The sequence below is a fragment of the Gorilla gorilla genome, chromosome 15 (genome assembly GCF_029281585.2).
Source record: "Gorilla gorilla gorilla isolate KB3781 chromosome 15, NHGRI_mGorGor1-v2.1_pri, whole genome shotgun sequence".
Classification (NCBI taxonomy): Eukaryota; Metazoa; Chordata; class Mammalia; order Primates; family Hominidae; genus Gorilla; species Gorilla gorilla.
In genome coordinates, this window is record NC_073239.2 from 112,070,609 (window position 1) to 112,092,223 (window position 21,615).

The 21,615-nt window shown below is 37.7% G+C and overlaps 1 protein-coding gene and 1 non-coding gene across 11 annotated transcripts in view; both read right to left on the reverse strand.

Annotated features, from left to right (window-relative positions):
• Window positions 1-21,615, reverse strand: part of DICER1 (dicer 1, ribonuclease III) — a 72,863-nt gene that overhangs the window by 32,297 nt on the left and 18,951 nt on the right. For 9 of the 10 annotated variants that reach the window (XM_055361879.1, XM_055361882.2, XM_055361888.2 and 6 more), the window contains 7 exons: window positions 15,470-15,658; window positions 14,676-14,838; window positions 13,672-13,802; window positions 12,271-12,405; window positions 11,685-11,845; window positions 8,789-8,957; window positions 6,291-6,763 (listed from right to left, as the gene is read on the reverse strand). In XM_055361879.1, the coding sequence (XP_055217854.1) occupies window positions 6,291-6,763; window positions 8,789-8,957; window positions 11,685-11,845; window positions 12,271-12,405; window positions 13,672-13,802; window positions 14,676-14,838; window positions 15,470-15,613 (1,376 nt within the window). In that variant the 5' untranslated portion in view covers window positions 15,614-15,658. Of the gene's footprint in view, window positions 1-6,286; window positions 6,764-8,788; window positions 8,958-11,684; window positions 11,846-12,270; window positions 12,406-13,671; window positions 13,803-14,675; window positions 14,839-15,469; window positions 15,659-21,615 lie in introns of those variants that run through there. The other variant, XM_063698157.1, reaches the window with a different exon arrangement.
• On the reverse strand, window positions 20,733-20,844 carry MIR3173 (microRNA mir-3173). Its single transcript, NR_106488.1, has one exon. It is a non-coding gene; the product is annotated as a microRNA mir-3173 (primary transcript).

The following is a 21,615-nucleotide window of genomic DNA, read 5'->3' on the forward strand; positions in this document are numbered from 1 at the left end:
ACTGTCACTCTTCACCGCACAGATCTGTGGACCAAGTACTTATAATGCCAAATACAAGATTGGTTTTTACTGACAAATGAAATGGTCACGTTACCTCCAACAGCTGATTTGGCGACGGTGATTTAATAGAAATGTGGCCCAGGACGAGACTGGGCTAGTCAGAAAGAAACACGGATCCTCATAGATCTTGGCTTCGGGACAGGACGTCCAATGAAAAAAGCTCGACTCATCCCTCTACCAGTTCCACTCGCTCCTCTCTCAACTCAACACCCTTCTCTAGACCATGCACAGCTTGAGCTGCAGGCCCTACTGTGCTTATACAGAAAGGACCAGTGAGCCCAACACCAAAGGAAACCTTCACCCCCCACAAATGTAACAAGAGTTCCAGCTGCGATTTCTTTTCCTCTTATCCTACCACCTGATATCATTAGAAGCAGAGCCCATGGGAAAGAAATGTTGTATCCTCTCGATTCCTGATGCTTTCTTGTCCCCAGGCCACGACCAAAATTCTGCACAGCATAGTACAGGGCACAGAAATGGCAAGGCAACCCCACCCTTCCCTGTCATGAAAGAGGAGATTCCTGAGCTCTGTCTCTCTTCCTGCCTGCTCCTCTGTATTAACCCACAGTGCCTGTAACTGAAAGCTGGCCTTCTAGCTAAGAAATGGCAAAGAGCTACAGGACGGGATCACATTACACGGGTGCAGAAGGTTAACAGTTAGTGCTGCCATTACAGCTATTTTGGAAATATCCACATTCAAAAACTCAGCACACGGGATAAATGGTTCCACACCTGATATAAGCGATTCCACATGGTTTCTCTGAAGTCATATTACATAGTATAAATTCCAAATAGAAAATTGCATTTTTAAGTTGAATCATTCTTTTTTTAAAAAAAAAAATACATGAAACAGACTAATAATAAAGAGCTGGAAGTGGCCATCTAGAATCTCTCTTGATCCCAATCAGCACAACACTTGCGTGTCTAGGTTAGTTTGGGAGTCTACAAACTACAGCTTGTAGTTCAAGTTCTACAGTTCAAGTACTTAAATATTCAGAATCAGAGCTCCCTTATTATGTTCCAAGGTGTGTTTAATTATTTTAATAAACTTAAGATGTAACAGAAAGCAGTGTTACATGCAAACAAATAACATGTCCAAAAGTCTAAAATACAAAATAAATCACCTTAGAAATAATACATACTTCCAAATTTTATATAAATAAGCATCAATTTGAATATAATAGAGATTTAGAATGTGTTTTAAGTTACTGTTAATTAGGCAAAGAATGTATTTTACTTTGCCAAAATTATAAATTATCCATCTGGCAGACTTCAATTAGCTAAGAAATAGAGGCAACAACAGTCAATTCATTTTTCCTTAATGAAACCCACAACAAAACCACAGAATACAGAAGAGACAACAGGCACAATAAATAAAATCTCTTGTAAGCAATAATTACATGGGATATACCTATGCTAATAATGCTTAGAGAGAAAAATGTATTTATCTACTTGGTGAATCTCGGCCATGCCTAACCAGTACCCAGGACAAAGCTACAGGCTTCAGGGAAAACAAAGCCAGGCAGTCACATCATGTGAACTCCCAGAGGACAATGGACAGTGCAAACTGCTTAAAGAGTTTGTAACACCACAGAAAAAATAAGACAAAGTATTATTTGTTTCTTTTGGTTTTTACACTGAGTTTATACAAGCTGTTCACCAGCAAGCTGTTTCACCAGCAAAGTATACTGTTCCCTAATGCACAGTGTTTCTGAAACGATCTGCAGTGAAGAACCAGCTTTTCTTTTTAAATTTCCAATCCATCAGAGGCAGTTTTGTAGAATTTCATAAAAGTGAATGACTAAGAAAACGAAATTTAAAAAGCATTAAAATTCAAGCATCAATTGTATTGTATTCAGCAGATATAAAATTACTGTCAAACTGCTCTAAGAGTTTCTAAATGCTTCTTCTCAATCTCTGTACTTAACTCATGACATAGGTAAATTCTGGCACCAGTTCATAGCCTACACTTTGTGTGTATATGTACATCTAATTCTCCCCAATTAGAATGAAAATAACATAACCAAAAATAGGAAATATGTATGGTAGGTTCAGAAAAATAATAGATTACAAAAAATTGTGATCTGAATAAACATGCTAACTAATACAGACAACCATAAGAGGAAAAGAAATTCAAAGATATAAACACATTATTTGAAATTTCTGCCAGGTTACTGAAATACATTATCAACAATTCCTTTACCAGTATCCCTTACTCCTTACATTTTCTTGTCAATGTGGAGAAAACCAAATATAATTCCTCTATGATTTCACTAAAAAAAGATCACTGACAGTTACATAATAGCATACAGATATTGCACTCCCTAGATGGGTGCATAAGCGGCTGAAGAATTAGCATCTACTGTGTGCTGGTTGATAAAACTGCCATTTTTAATACAAAGTCTCTTACCAACAAGCCAGTAAGAGAGGGAGGTATTATTTCCATTTTACGAATGAACATACTGATTAACTTTTAAAAGTTAAATAACTTTCACAAAATATACATCCAAAAAGTGGGTAGAAAAGAAACCAAGTCTCCTTGGCAAAATGGCTGATTCTAGGGCCAGGCAGGGAGAAATACAAGAGCCCAGAGCACCCTGTGGTATCACAAAGAAAGTGCTCAAAAACAAAAGGATGAGGGTATGTCAAAGGGACACAGGAGCTAAACTCGAAGAGCTCCCAGTGGCCACCGCTGCAACAATTTGAGCAACAAATAAATAACATAGTATTGGATTATGGCCCAAAGTATAAAATAAACATGAAACCACCAATTGAAATACATGATTCAATTAATAAATATAAGTAGACAGTTACATAAAAAGGATAAACTAGACAAGTTTTCCTTACAGAAGAATTCCAAATACATATAGATATAACCCTCTCCAGCAAGTGGAGATTAATCCCTCCCTACCAGGGTGGGCTAGACTTGGAGACTTCCTTCCAAATAGAGTAAGAAAAGGGAAAAAGTGTAACTTTACAGTAGAGAAAGCAGACAAACACTATCACAATCCATTGATGAAGATGAACATGACGAGTGACGTTTCGTGGTTGATACCATGAGAGCCCCCTGACATAATGTGACTAGAAGAGCAGGTCACCTCCATGGTATTCTTCCATATCCGATCACCCCAGTACAACCCCAAGAACATAAGAAAAACCCAAATGGAGGGGCATTCACCAAATACCTGACCTGTACTCCTGAAGACTGTCAAGGTCATCAAAAACAAGACGGAAGCTGAAAACTGTGACAGACCAGAGGAAACTGGGTAGATACTGACAACTAAATGTGATATGACACCTTGGATTAAAGACAACATTATCCCTTAATGTCTAGTGGTTAGAAAAAAATAAAAATAATTTTTTTGAAAAAGAGGACATTAGTAGAAAAGCTGTCAAAATCCAAATAAAGTCTGGAGTTAATAGTAACGGGCTAGTTTTCTTAGTTGTGACAAACACTGACATGAGATAATATCAATGGGGGAAACTAAGTGAGGGGCATATGAGAACTCTCCGTACCATTTTTCCAACTTTTCTGTAAATCTCAAATTATTCCAAAATAAAAAGTTATTAGGAAAAAAGGGGGGAGGGCTAGAGACAGGATGTGAACCCAGGTTTGTCCAATGCCAGTATCACACAATACTAGTATATTACACGGTGAAAAGAACACTGGACTTGAGACTGGAAGCCATTTCCTGCCACTTGATATGTGTGTAATTTGGGGAAGGTCACACACTGATGCTTGTTTTCTTCCTCTGTAATATGGAAAGAACATCTACTTTCCTCCCCCATGGAGTGTTGTGAATATGTCTTAAATATATATAAAAGTAACTTATAAACCCCTATGTAAATATAAGGTACAAAGAAACCCATAAACATAAGACTGTGCACATACCTACACAACATATAGAAGTGGCTGTGATTTATTTTTTTTAATTAGGAGAGTAGAAAACTGCATGTATATTACAATAGCTTATATGCCCATGAAACTATTCACTATATAACGGTTTTTCCTCCCATTAAACTGATGGAAGGAAAGAATCTGGATTTCAGGAAGTTTTTCTAAGCTTATTAAAAAGCTTACTGGAACAAGACCTCTATTGTATATTTAATTAGCTGCTCATAAAGTCAACCCTCAGAGCACTCTTGATTCATCATACAGCACTAAATTCCAGTCACATTTTATGAAAGTTGATCACAATTAATCTGATCCTTAAAGTCAATAGGAAGTAACCGACTGATTCTGGATAAACCTTTTCAGGCTAATATTCCTGCAATAAAAACTGGCACATCTTTACCTAAAAATACATGCAGAAAACAGGGGGAAGGCGGAAAATACACCCTCATTTCTTCTCTCCAAGCCCCAGAAAATTTATTTAATCCTTATACAATCCTAAATGGAGACGGGGAGTATGTCCATAACTAGGCGTACAACTGCGCCAGCATTAAACTTTTTTGACTCCCAAAATGCTTTTTCCCTGCCCTAAGAAATAATCCCTCCTTAGTCACGCTCTCCCAGGTCCGTCTCCTGGCAATCTTCCTGCTGTAAAGCACTGGTTTTTAGTGTTCTGTGATGCCCAGGGGCATTACTATGATAGAAAGAACTGGAAACTAGGAGTCAGGATATTAGGATTCTAGAATTGTCTCTGCCATTGACTAGCAATTTAACTTACAGCAAATCACTCTCTCTCCTGAGGCTCTTTCTCATTTTTACAAAAATAAGTGGGTTGGATTAGATAGTCAGTGAGGTCCCCTTCCAACCTTCAACTTCTAATTTAAATGTAACTTGGCCCCTAAAGTTATTTTCCTTTGTATTCATCAGAAGGATCAGGCTCAATGACTATGAAAATTACCAGACTAAAAACTGCCAGATGACGACCCTCGAGTCCAATTTCTCGTTACTCAAAAAAGTTTTTAAAACCCCTAAACATTCAGAAGCAGTTAAGCGCGTGTGCACGCGCGTGCACACACACACACACACACACACACACAAAGAAAGAAACAAAAAGAAAAAAAAATCCCAAATTACCTTAGGAAGCAAAGCTTAGTTTTTCCTAAGAGATCACTACTTGCAGAAAAGTTAGGGATCAACTGTGGCCAATTAATGGATCTCATAGAAAAGTAAATTGATTTAAGTACAAAATAAGGACCTTTTTTGGCAGAAAAAAAATAAGAGTATCTATCTACAAACCAAAAGGACCATACATTAAGTGACCATCTGACAGAAATCTGAAGTATAGCTCCCTGGCTGGTTCTAAATTAGAAAAAAATCTTTCATTGAAGAAGGGAGAAAGAGTAGGAATCCACGACCTAAAATTTGGATTCAATATCACCTTTGCTAATAGTCTTAGAACTTTCCCCAACATTCTTATTCTCTTCTGATTCACAAAATGTTAATATGCAGTCTATGAACCAACCCAAAATAAATTCAGTTGTTCTAAACTTTTTGCACTGTGGCCTTGAAAACTTTATTGTTGGAGACAAAGTCTGGCTCTACTGCCCAGGCTGGAGTGCAGTGGTGCCATCTCAGCTCACTGTAACCTCTGCCTCCCAGGCTCAACTCATCTTCCCACCACAGCCTCCCGAGTAGCTGGGACTACAGGCATACACCACCACCGGCTAATTTTTGTATTTTTTTCTAGAGACAGGGTTTCGCTGTGTTGCCCCTTGTGAACTCAAACAATCTACCTGCCTCTGGCTCCCAAAGTGCTGGAATTACAGGCACAACCCATCATGCCCAACCTAGCCTTGAAAAGTTGAATCCATATTTTTAAGAGAAAAAAATCAACATTAAAAAATTAGTCACAATACCCAGATAAAATTTCTCCTAAGACTACCTGAGGGGAACACTTGGTGTGAAATGCTTAACACAATGTCTAACACATAGTTAAGGATTAATAAATATCTGAATTGAATCTAAAATTGAATATAAAACAATGCTTTACTTAAATGTATACTGATTTTTTTAAAGACCATACTTGTCCTCCATTTTAGGTAGATTAGAATAGATTAGCATCCTTTAAGAAAAAAATATCAGCCATATGAAAAGCAGCCTTCTGGAAAACATCCTCTCTGTCAATCCCAGGACAGCATGACGTATCAGCAATGATGGCGCCAAGTCAAGGACACTTACATAACCCTCATGCTAGCTCTTACAGCTGCTGCAGCGCATCACATCACAACACAGGACGCCTCCCTGTTCTCATGTGAAAGGAGTCAACTTAGAGATTTACCTGTTTAAGACAACTGCTGTGTATCTTCTTTCCACAAAAATAATTCCGCACAAAATGTTGGTAAAAGGAGAAGGAAAATTTGTCTCTGGCTTCTCTTTTTCTTCAATTTCTTCATCCTCATCATCATCCTCAGAATCACTCCATGACACATAATTATCCTGATTTCTGTTATTATACCACTCAACGCTTTCAAACTGCTGTCGCTCATATGGTTTATATTTGCGTAAGATTTCAAGCAGTTTGATTACTTTAGGAGTTACAAATTTCAGGTCAAGTGAGGCAGGTGAGAAGTGCTCTTCACATAGTGCATGTATTTTCCTTAGGAAAGTGTCTGTAAACAATAAAAATTTCCTGTGCAGCTCCTCTTGCTCATGTTTGATGTATTTCTGTAGTTCTCTTACCATCATTCCAGCTACTTTATCTGCACACCAGGGTCCCAGAACTACCAATACGGCACGACAGTCTGATAGTATCTACAAAAAAAAGAAAAGAAAAAACCTAATGCCAAATAATAATAATGTAGCATTTTCATGTGGGGTTTAACTGGGATTTCAGTTGTTCTCAAACGGCTCCTTAAATGTAACCCAGCCTTAGGTTAAGTCCCTGAAGGTGGGGGGAGAGGCCATTAGCCTTTTCAAGCTCATTTCGTATGTATATGCCTAGAACCATCTCCTTTTTTCAATAAAATAATCAAACAGAAATTAAAAGATGCAATTGTATGAGGTTAATGAAGCTTATTTTTAGATCTGTAATTAGTTAAAACTATACCTGAGTCATTTACTTCCTGCCAAATTACATAAAATTTATGTAGCACAGTAATTTAACTTTAGGCATCAAGGAAGAGCAATACAGTTTTCCTTGAACTTTATGTACAATATTCTCCAGCATTATATGTTTTCCACTATACTGACTAGAAACTGTGGATGAATTTTGTCAATCTACAGTCAGCACCTCTGGATGCCATGGTGAGACTGTTGTAAAAACACTGCACAGCTGTCTCTACTATAATTTCTTTTTTCTTTCTTTCTTTCTAAACAGTAGGAAAGGCCTTTATTGGTTGGAAGTGGAAAAGGAGCTAGGACAGCTGCACTGGGGCAACCTCCACACACTTTGTCACAGTTCTCCAAAAGCCCCTGTTATCCGATTTCAATGAAAACACCACCACAAGGTCAGGGCTCCTCAACATTAACATCTCAGCTAAATTCAGACTCTGATCCTGGACCCTCCCAGAGTGCTGCATCTTACAACTCTAACTGAGAGCCGAAAGTCAATCCATGGCCAGGGTGTAACTGAGGAATTGAGGGAGAGAGGGAGAGGGAGAGAGGGAGAGAGGGAGAGAGGCAGAGAGGGAGAGAGGCAGAGAGGCAGAGAGGGAGACGGAGAGCTGGGAGGGAGAGGGGGAAGGTCGGGGGAGGGAGAGGGGGAAGGTGGAAGGAGGGAGGGGGGAAGGTGGGGGAAGGGGAGGAGGAGGGGAGAGGAAGAGAGGGAGAAGGGGAGAGGAGGGGGAGGAGGAGGAGGAGAGGAGGCAGAGATGGGGAGGAGGGAAGGGACAGGGAGGGGGAGGAGGGAGGGGAGAGGGAGGGGGAGGGGAGGAAGAGGGGGAGGGGAGGAAGAGGGGGAGGGGAGGAAGATGGGGAAGGGAGGAAGATGGGGAGGGGAGGAAGACAGGGAGGGGAGGAGGGGGAGGGGAGGGGGAGGGAGGGGAGGTACAGAAAGAGGAGAGGAGAGAGAGAGAGAGAGGAAAAAAGACAGGAAAGAAAAGAAAAAAGAAAAGGAAAGAGGAAAGGAAAGGGAAGGGAAAAGGAAAGGAAGAAAGAATGCAAAGATTGAGAAAAATGTGGGCACTGCTGCTCGAGAAGAAAAAAATCATCAGGAGAGAAACTAAGACCCACATTTAATACAGTGTTAACATTCACAAATGGTTGCAAAGTTCTAGGGCAGTGGTTCTTGAGCCTTAATGAATCAGATTACTGGAGGCTTATCGAAATTCAAAACTGAAGACTCTGCAAACAGTAAAATTCAGTCCTGAGGACCCCACCAAGATGCTGCTGATGATGATGTGGGGCCCACAACGGAAGAATCACTGTCCTAAGGGATCTCTTCTCAAAGCAGTACCACTCAGAGACAATAGGCTCATATCCAGTTACACACACTAGGAAACTGTGGAAGAATCTGTTTAGTTCAAGGGTTTGAACAGGAACTAACTCTTCTGACCAAAAAGAAACAAAAATTGGACTCACTCCTTATACTTAAATAACCATGACATGAATCCTAGCTCAGCTCCTTAAATAGGGGAAGTCTACACTTAATATAAATGTGCACTGGATAACAATGAACTCAACCTAATATGGTATGTTCAATGAAAAATGTCTAAAAAGATTAAGACCTTAAACTAAAATGTAAAGAAAAGAGCCTCATTAAGCATATTTTCATTTCAATATTAAAAATTAACAAAGCTTTCAAAATATAATCACTATACCTACTTGGTATATGCTCACCTGTTTCGAAATTAAAGTAGAATCTCTTTCTTTTGAATGTACAGATATATTACAATCATTGATAAAATTAAGTGCTTCTTCTAATTCCATCAGCAGTCTTTCATAAAGCCCACTTCTGTCAGTAAATGGTCCACAATCCACCACAATCTCACATGGCTGAGAAGTATACCTTTAACATAAGAAACAAAAGGTATCAATACTGCAGTAGTGAGAATGCAATTTAAAAAAAGTTTTTCAAAAAGCAAAAAAAAAAGGGAATAGATACTAAAAAAAAAAAAAAAAATGCCAGAATGTTAGCAGTGGGGTGAGATTTTAGGTGTTTAATTATTATTTTTCTATATTACCATATTTCTCAACAGTAAATAATGTATTTTATAAACCAGTAAAGTGTTGTTTAAAAGATGTTTTCAAAAGGCAAGGGGAGAAGAGGGGAAAGAAAAGAATACAAATGAGCATCCACTGCATCCCCAAGCATGATGCTGGGAATTTACATACCTTCTAACTGAATCCACACACAGGGAGGATGATGAAGGAAATGAAGGTTCAAAGACATTACATGACTCTGTCTAAACAAAACTCAGGACTGCCTTCCTCTGAGGGCTCTTTCAGCCAAACCCTACCGCCTCCCCGAACACCTTTTGTTTCATTTCTAAAAAACTCACTAGAGCATTATGATCCATTTATACGTCTAACTCCAAAAAGAAGCTTCCTAGTTTCAGTTTGTATATCTAATCAATATAAAAGGCAGGCTCACAACATGCCTTCCTAAAGTGGTACTCATGTTTATCTGCACAGGTTGAGTGCCCTTATCTGAAAGGCTTGGGACCTGAACTGTTTTGGATTTCCAATATTTTTCAGATTTTGGAATATTTGCATATAAATAATGAAGTACCTTGAGGATGGGACCCAAGTATAAACATGAAATTCATTTATGTTTCATATACACCTTACAGCTTGAAGGCAATTTTACACAATATTTTTAAATAATGTTGTGAATGAAACAGGTTTTGATCGCATTTTGGCTTCAGTTCATCACAAGGTCAGATATGAAATGTTCCACTTGTGGCATCACACCAGCACTCAAAAGGTTTCAGATTTTGGAGCATTTTGAATTTCGCGTTTTCAGATTAGGGATGCTCAATCTGTACTACGTTTGCCTGTTAGGTCTCAAGAAATGACCACAGGGGCTGATATTCAAATAATTTTGCCAATACATTTCATTATTATTAGTTTGTTTTCTTTCGTTTTTTAGGTTTAGACTTCCATCTTTTGTCCCCTTAGGCATTTGCCAGAATGAGGAACAAGGGTGTTCAAAATACTCATGAAACTCAATCACTTCACAGAAGCGGAAAGAAGAATGGGAAGACTGATCACTGGGAGTTTTATCATTCAATTTATCCATTTCCATATCTGTGTGAATTTTTAATATTTGCAAATATCGCTTTTATTTTTAATGTATTTTTAAATCCTCATAAGGAAAACTCCCCCAACTTTCATTGATTTCTAATATCATTCCTTGGGTCTTTTATGCCTTTCATAAAAAATGACCACCAGAATGGCACATAATATCCTAAAAGTACATATGATAATTTTAATAAGAAAAAAGAAATCTAGCAAAAACATATATACTATAGTTCTTATTTTTCTTAACCCAAAACAGAATTTATACTCAACCAAAGAGTCCTTATTTGCAGAATTAGGTAATGCTTATTCAACAGATTGCTTATCAGGTTTACTTAAATGCTCTACTGCTTCTACTTCTCAGAAAACCTTTAGGCAATACAAGTGAAGCACTCTAACTCAGGTCAGACAAAAGCACAAGCACAGCCTTCTATTTCACCAAAACAGTGTTGGCTCAAGAAGTCAGACACAGCACGTTCTAGAGGTCATAAGATTTATATTTCATATGGCATTTGGATACCTAAGTTTGATAGATCCCAAATATTACCTTTCCTTCTCACTCTCCAAAGAAAATTTTCCTCAAATTCTTACTAAATGCCAGGCACACTGCAGACTTTTCTATGTGTCAATGTAATTGATCATCAAAGAATCCCATGAAACCACTGTCAATGCCATTTTACAAGTTCAGGGAAATAAGTGACTCACTCAAGGTCACACAGCTTACAATTAGTGGAGCTAGTATTCAAACCCACGTCTGACTTAACTCCACAACTTGAGAAATCAGTCTCCGCTACTTATTGTAACTGTCCTAAGAACCACCACTAGGTAATCTTTAGCCTTATTTAAGACTACATCTAGTAAGAATGGAAGGCTATTTTGACATAAATCGAATTCATTGCATTTGAAAAGCCATTTTCCTAATTTGTAAAGGCTCCCTTCCACCAACTTAAGTTATGAAGGTTTTGTGTGTGTGTGCGCTTTTCAATGAAACTCAAAATAGTAACCCTCTCAAAAAGAGTCAAACCTAGAAATCACAAACAACAACTTTCTCTGAAATCCACAACCCATTTTCAAAACAATGGGGTATTTCCAAACATTTTAAAGTATGCTGCTGAATTCTCTAAATAACTTAATGTTCTTTGAAAGCATCATGTAAGACATTCAGGTCAGAACAACAAAGCACACATATTGACAGAAAAAAAATACAAATTTACTGTCAAAGTTCCCAGTCCTTGGCAACAACAGCAAATAGGAAGAGCTGACACATAATCTCTTAAGGCAGAAATGCCTGTCTGCTACTCTCTGTGGAAACAAGGTTAGATTCTTGAACTCACAGGTAACGGTACTTATAGAGAATTCTTACTCTTGCCCATTCCTTTTTACTGCCATTTGTTCACTTAAATAGGTACTCTCTGCAAGGTACTACAAAAAACACCAAAGACTTAATATTGTTTTCAACTAATCTCATCAAAGCCGAGTCAATCGAAGTGCATACCTGTCTAAGACCACCAGGTCAGTTGCAGTTTCAGCATTACTCTTAAGAATTTTCTCTAGTTTCTGAATCTTTTCTTCCAATTCCTCTGGATCACATTTCCCATTTAAAATGGAAGCAGTTAGTCCCAAAATGCGAGGACATGATGGACAATTTTCACAGAGCTAACATAATAAAAGATACTGACAGTAAAGACTTCATTTTGCAAGGCCATAACAAGAGAGACATCGCCATATTAAAACATATCAAAATCACTAACAAATAGTAAAAAAGAATTTGTTTGGTGGAAATGCCACTATACCAAGGACAACATAAAATTACTCATAGAATTACTGTAGTTTGTTTAAAAGATCTGTTTTTCAAAAAGGCTCAATTAGATACACTATGAAAATTATACAGAATTTATTATGATGTTTAAAAGTTTATTATAGATTTAAATGAACATTAATTTAATATTCATTCATTCATACACTGCAGCCAAACTCCCAATATTGATAACTAATATTATTGCTTTTGAAATCTAAAAACAAAAATCTGCATTTACTCAATAGTTTACCAAGAATTACTAAGACTTAGGTCTAAAACTTACCTTCATAATTTCTCGATAGGGGTGGTCTAGGATTGCAAGATGACACTCATCAAACACCAAAAGGTTAATGTCTGACAGTGATAAGTAACCATTTTTCAAAACATTCAAGGCGACATAGCAAGTCATAATGAGAACCTAAAATAAAATCAACATCAGTAAACAAACATGGCATTCACTGCCTGGATATACTTACATAAAATCAGATCATAGAGCCATTGTATCATAAGTGAGGATTAAGGAATTCATTAGTCAAAATTAAAACTAAAATACTAAATACAATTTTATACATCAGAACTAAGAAGGAAATCAGGAAAGCATGGGAAAAGAGTTGAGAAAAAATATCTTGATAATGGAAAGCATGTCTTGACGACAAATCTAAATTTACTTCAGGTTCTTAGATCCCCACAGCCATATTATGACTGATGAGATCTGTCAATTTAGGCAAATCACAAAACAATTCACACTTTTTATTTTTTTCTGTTGAACTGACATGGTTTTCTGGAAGAATACCCAGACTAAATGTTATTTTTGTAGCCTATCATTATGTGGATATTTAAGTGCTTTATTAATGAGGACTTATCCCAGTATGTGAAGCACACTAGTAGGCTGGGCTGTTTCAGTTCAGTGAGGAAGCGCCTCTTAATCACTGTGTATCCCCCAATGACCAACACACCAAAAGCCCCAGTACATGCTGGCTACATGGAAACATTCAGTTAGAGGAAGTCTCTGTCAAAGACCTAAACAGCTCAAGCAAGAAATTTTTCCAGTTTCAAGACATTTAACTCAAGACTAAATTTTTTGAAAGCGCATTATCAGCAAGTTGGAAATAGGTCATAGGAATTTGTGTTTTTCAAGCAAGCAGATCATACTGAAAGCTATTTCTTTTCTACAAAGTTAAGAGCAATAAAAATTAGTAATTTATGTTTTTTTGGTTTTTTTTTTGAGATGGAGTCTCGCTGTCACCCGGGCTGGAGTGCAGTGGCGCGATCTCAGCTCACTGCAAACTCCACCTTCTGGGTTCAAGCAATTCTCCTGTCTCAGCCTCCCGAGTACCTAGGACTACTACGCCACCACGCCTGGCTAATTTTTTTATTTTTAGTAGAGACAGGGTTTCACCATATTGGTCAGGCTGGTCTTGAACTCCTGACCTTAGGTGATCCACCCACCTCAGCCTCCCAAAGTGCTGGGATTACAGACGTCAGCCACTGCATCCGGCCTTTATTTGGTTTTAAGGTAAGACTTACAGTAAGATATAGTACATCAGGACTAGCTTCTAGGCTGATTAAGTATAGGAAATTAGTTTTCAAACCTAAATCAGACAACCAAGGCTACAGATCATCTTATAAACCAAGTCAAGAACTTGTAGGGATTTATAAAGCGAAATTTCTCTACAAGTCTTACCTGGTGCTTAGTAAACTCTTGGTTCCATCTCTCTTTTGTCCAAGATGCATTTACTTCTAGGTTTGAGTATTCCCCAACCTTGAGATCTGAATGAGTTCTGACAGCTGACACTTGTTGAGCAACCTGGTTTGCTAATTACAAATATAATACTCCATGTAAATATGAGAAATCTTGCCCAGTTGGCTCTCTGGACTACTAATGATTAACAGTCTACAGAAATCCTTATTATTATATTAGACCTAACCAACGTTTTTGATAGCCTCTTTAAAACCACAGTTCCAAGGTTATCCTCCAAAAAAATGGCACCTACTAGACTTGCCACCTCACTTTTTGTCACTCACTTCAGAGAACCCTACACCACCTTTCTCCTTCATAGCTGATTTCCTCTAAGCCACCCTCCTATTTTCTTCAATTAAATCAGATGGAAACAAGACAGTCTAACATGTATTTAAAGCAGATAGTTATACTGAGACAATCTAAAAAAAGAGCAGTGACATGAATATATTAGTGCCCTACCAGCTTAGGTTCACATTTTATATTTTTTATTTTTATATATAATCCAAGCATATAAAAATCAGTATTTTAAACTCTTAACTGAATATCTAATTTCTAAGCAGCATGTAACTTTATTAATACAACTGATATAGCAAAATCATAAGTACAAACATTAACTATCCATAATTAAGCACCTTTTGACATACTTGGTGAAGCTAAAACATCAAGAAAAAAACAAATGTAACAACTTAGATTATGTTCTAATGTACATATGTTCCAATACTTATGTTTCAAAAGCAATCCATTCAAAAGAAATACAGAACCAGAACATTTAAGAGAAACACCAAAAAGAAATAGGACAAAACAATTTCTGCCAGAAGAGATTAAATGAGTACATTATCTGTCAAACTTTCTTCAATAATTTAACTTAAGAAACACAGAAAATCTGTTTAAACATAAAATCCCATCCAATTTCCCCTGCACGACTTGATAAAATAATTTTTTATTACCAGAGTTGACCAAGAACACCGTCCTTTTTCCATTTCTGCTGAAGTCTCCCCTGATCTGATAGGACAGCTCTTTAGTGAGTAGTACTGCAATAAATGTCTTCCCTGAGCCAGTGTTTAAACAGACGATGGTATTATGATCCAGAGCTGCTTCAAGCAGTTCAACCTAGAAACATGGTGAAAAAAAAGTTATGCACTTCTTACCTAAGTACAAAATTTATAAAATTGGATTTTATTTTAAATCAGGAAATTTCACTATTCTCTAAAATCGTCCTCCAATAAATTTACAAAAAAAACCCACAGTCTACGTCTTTATACGAGAATAACTCAGAGGAATAAAATGCCTGCTATATACAGCTGTATTGTGTAAATACGTGTTGAAATGGCATTTACCCTTTCTTTAGGCATTATTTTTGTATACACAGAATACTTCTTTAGAATAACATGAACGACTAAACTTAGAGTAATCGTGGTTCTGCCAGTTCATGGCTGAACATTTTCAAACTAATCTAGGTTCCTACCCAGCTCACTAGGACAGACACATCCAAGTGAATATTAAGTAACAGTGAGGTTTTCAGAGGGGGAAAAAAGAAACTTCACAAATACAACTATCAAATCCAATTACCCAGCAGATGTTAGAAAAGGACTATTAAGAATAAAAGTATTTTAAATGAGAAAATTAATCAGAAGTGGGAGGCCTGAAAGGGTAAATGAGTTTTATATAAGTTGTGTCAACTATATGCTAATGTATTCCATTTTAGTGAAGAATGCTCCAGTATTAGTGTTCGCATTAGTACCTGATATTTTCTTGGCGTATAAATGTTATCATGAATTGCTTCTTGTTGCCATGGCAGTCCAAAGAAAGGACCCATTGGTGAGGAAGCAGGGGTCATGAGCTGCAGGCCTGCCATGCTGAGGGGTTGCAAAGCAGGGCTTTTCATTCATCCAGTGTTTCTTTCATTGCATTTTTGTTCTAGCACAGCTTACTACAAAAGGGAAAAAGAATACCATTACACAATCATGCAGGGTTAAAAACAAAGAAAGCACAGAAACAAGAGAAACATCAGAATATCATTCCTATGAGCCATTCAAACTCTTCCTATAACTGTTTTAGCTTTTTCTTGATCTAAGAGGATCATTTTAGGAGTCAAGCATTCTGTACCTTACCCAGTGATTCTATGCCTAGAAATCTGTCTTAAAGAATGAATCAAGCAACTGCACAAAGAGATGCACATGAATATTTGTTGTTGCATTATTACTTAAAAATAAGAAATAACTTTAAAATCTACTGGTAAAAAATAAGCTACATAAATTATGGTATGACTATATAATGGAATACTTTGAATCCATTAAGATTATAACACATATCTGCAGTTCCTGACATAGAACAATGTCCATAATAAACCTTTAAAAGAAAATACGTACAGCATGATGCCTTGTTAAATATATGTACATATATAAAATATGTAAATATACACATAAATAAATTTTGAACATTCTTTGTATATTCTATGATGTTATTGATAAAATGATAACGTATGGAAGGCACTTAGCACTGTGCCTGCACCACGAAAGATTTAGACACCTGCTAAAATTGTCACTTTATCAATAGCTCATGAACACAGGCCTTTTTCTCAATTGACAACCTATTATAAATGCACAACTGACCAACTATCTAAATATGTATCTTTAAAATTATACATATCCTAGATAAATTAAAACAAACGACACCACTCTGTGAAATAAAAATTTTTTCATGGTATCTAAGCACTGTCTATATTTCATATAGTTTTTCCCACAGATAAATCTGATTATGTAAAATGATAAAAACTGAATCTTTAAAATTCCTACCCTTCAAACAGAGGGTCAGGGATTCAAATATCTGTGTGAAAGCCTACCACTGGCTTTACTGTCGGCAGGATTTCCTCGCCCCACAGAAGGGAATTTCCTCTCTTGCACTGCTTTGGGGTGTTCATTGCTATTACTCTATGAAACTGGAAGAGATAATTCAACTCTGTTACTTAACAACCAAAACTTTTGAATCTCCTGACATGTTAAGTACAACACATGACTTAAGTTGTTGCAACTATTTCAACAAGAAGTCTCAAGTGTAGGGTCTCTTATACAACACAATACTGAATTCTGATTTGAGAAATTAATTCTGTTGACAAGAATTCAACATTCAGCTACCATAAAGTACTATCTCAAGTAAGCAGTGCAGGGGCACCCCACTGCCGGAGCTGAGAGCCCAGTAAGACAGCACGTCTGTGGGCCTGACAGCACAATCACGCTCATTATCTTTCCAGAAGGGAACAAGCAAAGTACCACAGAGTACTTCATGAGATAATATTAACCCATAATTTCCCTGGATCAAAGAGAACTATGTTCTTCACGAAAAATAATCTGCTAATTCTCTGCTGAATCAAAGCCCCAACAGCCATTCCTTTTACCCTAGTACCCACTTTCCCAAATTCAGCAAGCCCTCAGGACTTGCAGGCTCATCAGTTAAACTTTTTTCTTAATACAACTCCCAAGAACCCTATGTGGAAGTCTATTTTACCAAAATGTCTGAGATCAAGAGGCCACTCTGAAGGCCCAAGGCTAAGATCTGCGGGTCCCATCACCGACCTTCTCACCTGGAATCCACTCTCGTGATACCTCCACAATTCTCCTTCATGACTACAGACTGCATACTGTCTAGCACTATTCACCCTTAAGCCTGACCCTTCACTCTCACCCAACCCAAATGCTAATCCTAGACTTAGTGAAGACATGGTAGAAGGTACCAAGAAACAAGTCTAAGTTCTGATGATGGATGAAAATATAAAACAAAGGAGAAAAGAGGGCAGTGATGTAAATACCCAACACATCTTCTCCTACTTCCAGAAACCAGGTATGTCCAGGAACCAGCAGCACCCCCTCCTCCCTACAACTGCCACCATTTCTTCTCATATAGATAACATTAGTAATAACAATAAATAACTCTAGAAAAATAGTCTAAAAATAAATTAGGAATGTTTTATTTTTTAAAGCTGGGGAGGGTATTCTTCAAAAATGTCAATGCCATAAAATACAAAGAAAAACTATGAAAATGTTCCAGATTAACAAAGACTATATGGATACACATGGACATAAAGATGGAAATAACAGACAGCGGGAACTCCAAAGGGAGGAAGGTGATAAAGGGGGACACGGTTGAAAAACTACCCATCGGGTACAATGTTCACTATTTGGGTAACGTGTACACTTGAAGTCCAATTCCCACCAGTATACAATATACCCGTGTAATAAACACACACACACGTACCCTCTGAATCTAAAAGAAAAAAAAAGGGACTATAAAGAAACATGACAACTACATGTAATACATGAACTTAGACTGGATCCTATCTGAAAGAGAAAAATGCCATAAAGGACTTTTTTTTTTTTTAATTAAAATGGGCAATATTGGAGGTATACAGTGTGATGTTTTGACACACATATACACAGTGAACTATTATAGTCAAGCTAACTAACATAGCCATCTCTTCACATAGCTACAATTTTTTGGTGTGGTGAGAATTCTTCAGATCTACTCTCTCAGCAAATTCAAGTATTCCATACACTGTTATCCACTACAGACCCCGTGCTGTATGCTGGATCTCATTCCATGTAACTGGAACTCATTCCATGTAACCATAACTCTGTACCCTTTCACCAACATCTCCCCATTCTCCCCACATTCTACGCCTTCTCTTTTACTCTACTTGTAAGAATTCTACTTTTTTCGATTCCCATGTGACATCATGCAGTATTTGGCTTTCTGTGCCTGGCTTATTATCCTTAGTATTACGTCCTCCAGGTTCATCTGCATTTTTGCAAATGGCAGGATTTCCTTCTTTTTAGTGCTGAATAATATTACTCCATGTGTGTTTGTGTATCACAATTTCTTTACCCATTCATCTGTTGATGGACACTTAGATTGTTTCAATATTTTGGCTATTATGAATAACGTTGCAAAGAACATAAATAGTGATCTCATTCATAAAGGACATTATTGAATTCATTTTTAAAATGAGATAACAGCAATGTTAAAATTCCCTGAAGTTGATATAACTGACTGTGGCTATGTAAGACAATACCCTTATTGTTAGGAAATATACACTGAAGTATTTAGGGGTAAAGAGCTATGATACATGTAACTTAAATGGTACAGAAAAAGAATCTATATGTAGATACACACACACAGCTGATAAAGCAAGTGGGGCAAAATGGGTACAGCACATATTTTTGTCCTATTATTCTTGCAACATAAATCTTTTTCTTCATTTTCTGCTCAAATATAAATAAATACTTCATTCCTTTATGTATTCAAAAGCACAAGGACAGGTGATTCTGGCTAGCTTTCAAATACTCCATTTCCTCCACAGGTAATAGCCATGCTCAACTCAGCCTGGTCTCAGTCAAACAGTGGCTCACTGAAGTCTTCAAGGATCCAGTTTCTTTTTTTCTTTTTTTTTCACCAAGACTGAGAATCACTCGATCACTCAGGCTGAGTGCGGTGGCACAATGATGGCTCACTGCAGCCTCAACCTCACAAGTAGCTGGGACCACAGGTGTGCATCACCACGACTGGCTAATTTTTTAATTTTTTGTAGAGACAGGGTCTCGCTATGCTGCCTAGGCTCTAGTTTCTTATTTTCTGCCATCTGCCAGTCACCCAAACCTAAGCTGATGGGCATACAACTTACCCCTGGCCAGAGGAATTGGTTCATGCTCATCCAAGAGAAAAAAATTTAGGACTTTCATTTGATGGTTGAAGAGAAGCAGTTGTCTTTCTTTCCCTCTAAAGATGACTCATGAAATTATTAGCCCCATTTGCTGCTGCAATTACACTACACAGACCCATGAAAAGATCCAGCCTTAGGATGAAACCAGCACCGCAGATGGCAAAAATAAAGAACCTGGGTCATTGATGACATCAATAAACTGCTGGATCAACCAAACTCAAAGCCCAGCCTAACAATGGACTTTCCAATTAACTGAGCCAACAAATTCCTTAACTATCCAAGCTAGCTTGAGTTGAATATTTTGGGATAAAAGCAAACCAAATGACACTCTCTAAATCACTATTATCACTTCCTGTAAAAGGCATAAGTAGAAAAGAGGAAAGCAAAGAACAGATATGAACAGAAAGGAAAGGAAAAAAAGGAAAGAAGGGAAAGAAGAAGGAAAGAAGGAAAAAGGGAAAGGAAGGGAAAGGGGAAAAGGAAAGAAAAGGGAAAGGAAGAGGAAGGGGAAGGAAAAGGGGAAGGAGAAGGAAAAGGGGAAGGGGAAAGGAAAGGGGAAGAGGAAGAGAAAGGGGAAATAAAAAGGAAAATGGAAAGGGGAAGGGGAAGGGAAAGGCAAAAGAAAAAGGAAAAGGGAAAGGGGAAGAGGAAAGGGAAAGGGGAAGGGGAAGGGAAAGAGGAAGGAAAAAGGGAAGGAGGAAGGGGAAGGGGAAGGAAAAGGTAAAGGGGAAAGGGAAAGAAAAAGGGGAAGGGAATAAGGAAGAGGAAGGAAAAGGGGAAGGGGAAAGGGAAAGAAAAAGGGGACAGGAATGGGGAATAGGGAAGGGGAAGGGAAAGGGGAAGGGGAAGGAAAAGGGAAAGGGGAAAGGGAAAAAAAGGGGAAGGGAAAGGTGAAGGGGAAGGAAAAGGGAAAGGGGAAAGGGAAAGAAAAAGGGGAAGGGAATGGAGAAGGGGAAGGGAAAGGGGAAGGGGAAAGGAAAAAAGTCAGGGACCAAAGCAGAAAGCCATCAGGCCACAAATATTGAGATAATGAACAAGTACTGCAGCCAGACCCCAAGCAAGGTGAAAAGCTTTGTTTGTACGGGAAAAGTCAAGGGTCTTTAGACTCCAAGAAACCAGGGATGAGCTCTACCAAGAAGCTTCTAAGACTTTGAAAATTTTCTCCTTATTTGTCCTCAGGAATATTTTTTTCACTTTCTGCTATCAGTAAATTCTTTTTGAAACTGCAAAGCCGCTTGTTTCGGAAACAAATTGAGGAAAAATCTGGACAGTTCTTCCTCGGCACAAGAGAGGGAGAGAGATAGCGTTCCCCTGGCCTGCCTATTTCCTCCTTTGTTCTCATAAAATCACAAAGGAGAAAACAGGCAGGGCAGGGAAGCTGGCCCAAGACCAACAAAGACTCAATTCTATCTGGAAAATAAGCCCTAGACCTCCAATGTTTCTCAGGTCCGGTTTCACCTCAAGACACCAACTTCACTCAAGTATGTGGCTCCTATTCCTACAAACCAGCAGGTAAAGAGCTTGGAAAAGGAGGAGTTGCAAATTCACTCAGTGTCCAGGTTCTGTTCTGGCATTTCAAAAGACAGAGATTTTTTTTTTTTCTTAGCAAACACAACATTTCTCATAAATGCCCTACCCCACCCTAAAACTTTCACAGGGTTTAGAAAAAATGATAGGTAGCTGGTTTCTAAGAATCAATCTGAGAATAAAAGTGAAAAAAAAATCAGAGAAATGAAAGGTATACATTTATCAACATTTAGGCTCCAAATAAAGAGAAAATAGATACATTATATAGTAAAAATAAATATAAAACAATAAAGAAATACAGAAATAACATCTCTAACCAAAAATACCTGAAAAGATTAAGGTTTCTATCAGCTCTCACAAAAAAACCATGTGTAAGAAAATAATACAAACTACTGGAATGGAATTCATTAAAAAGTTGATATTTAAAAAGGAAATTAAGCAAAGCACTACCCTCTGTGATATCTAGTCCCAAATGTACTCTGAAAAGTACTGCCCCCACTCATGACTGCCTGACCTCTGCCGACCTGTAACCTTACGTTCAGATTATTCACCCGGCTTAGAATACTATCCTATTGCTGCCTCATCACCATTCACCAGCAATTTCCACAACAGAAGAGTAATCCCTGTTGGCTGAAAGCCTATAGCAT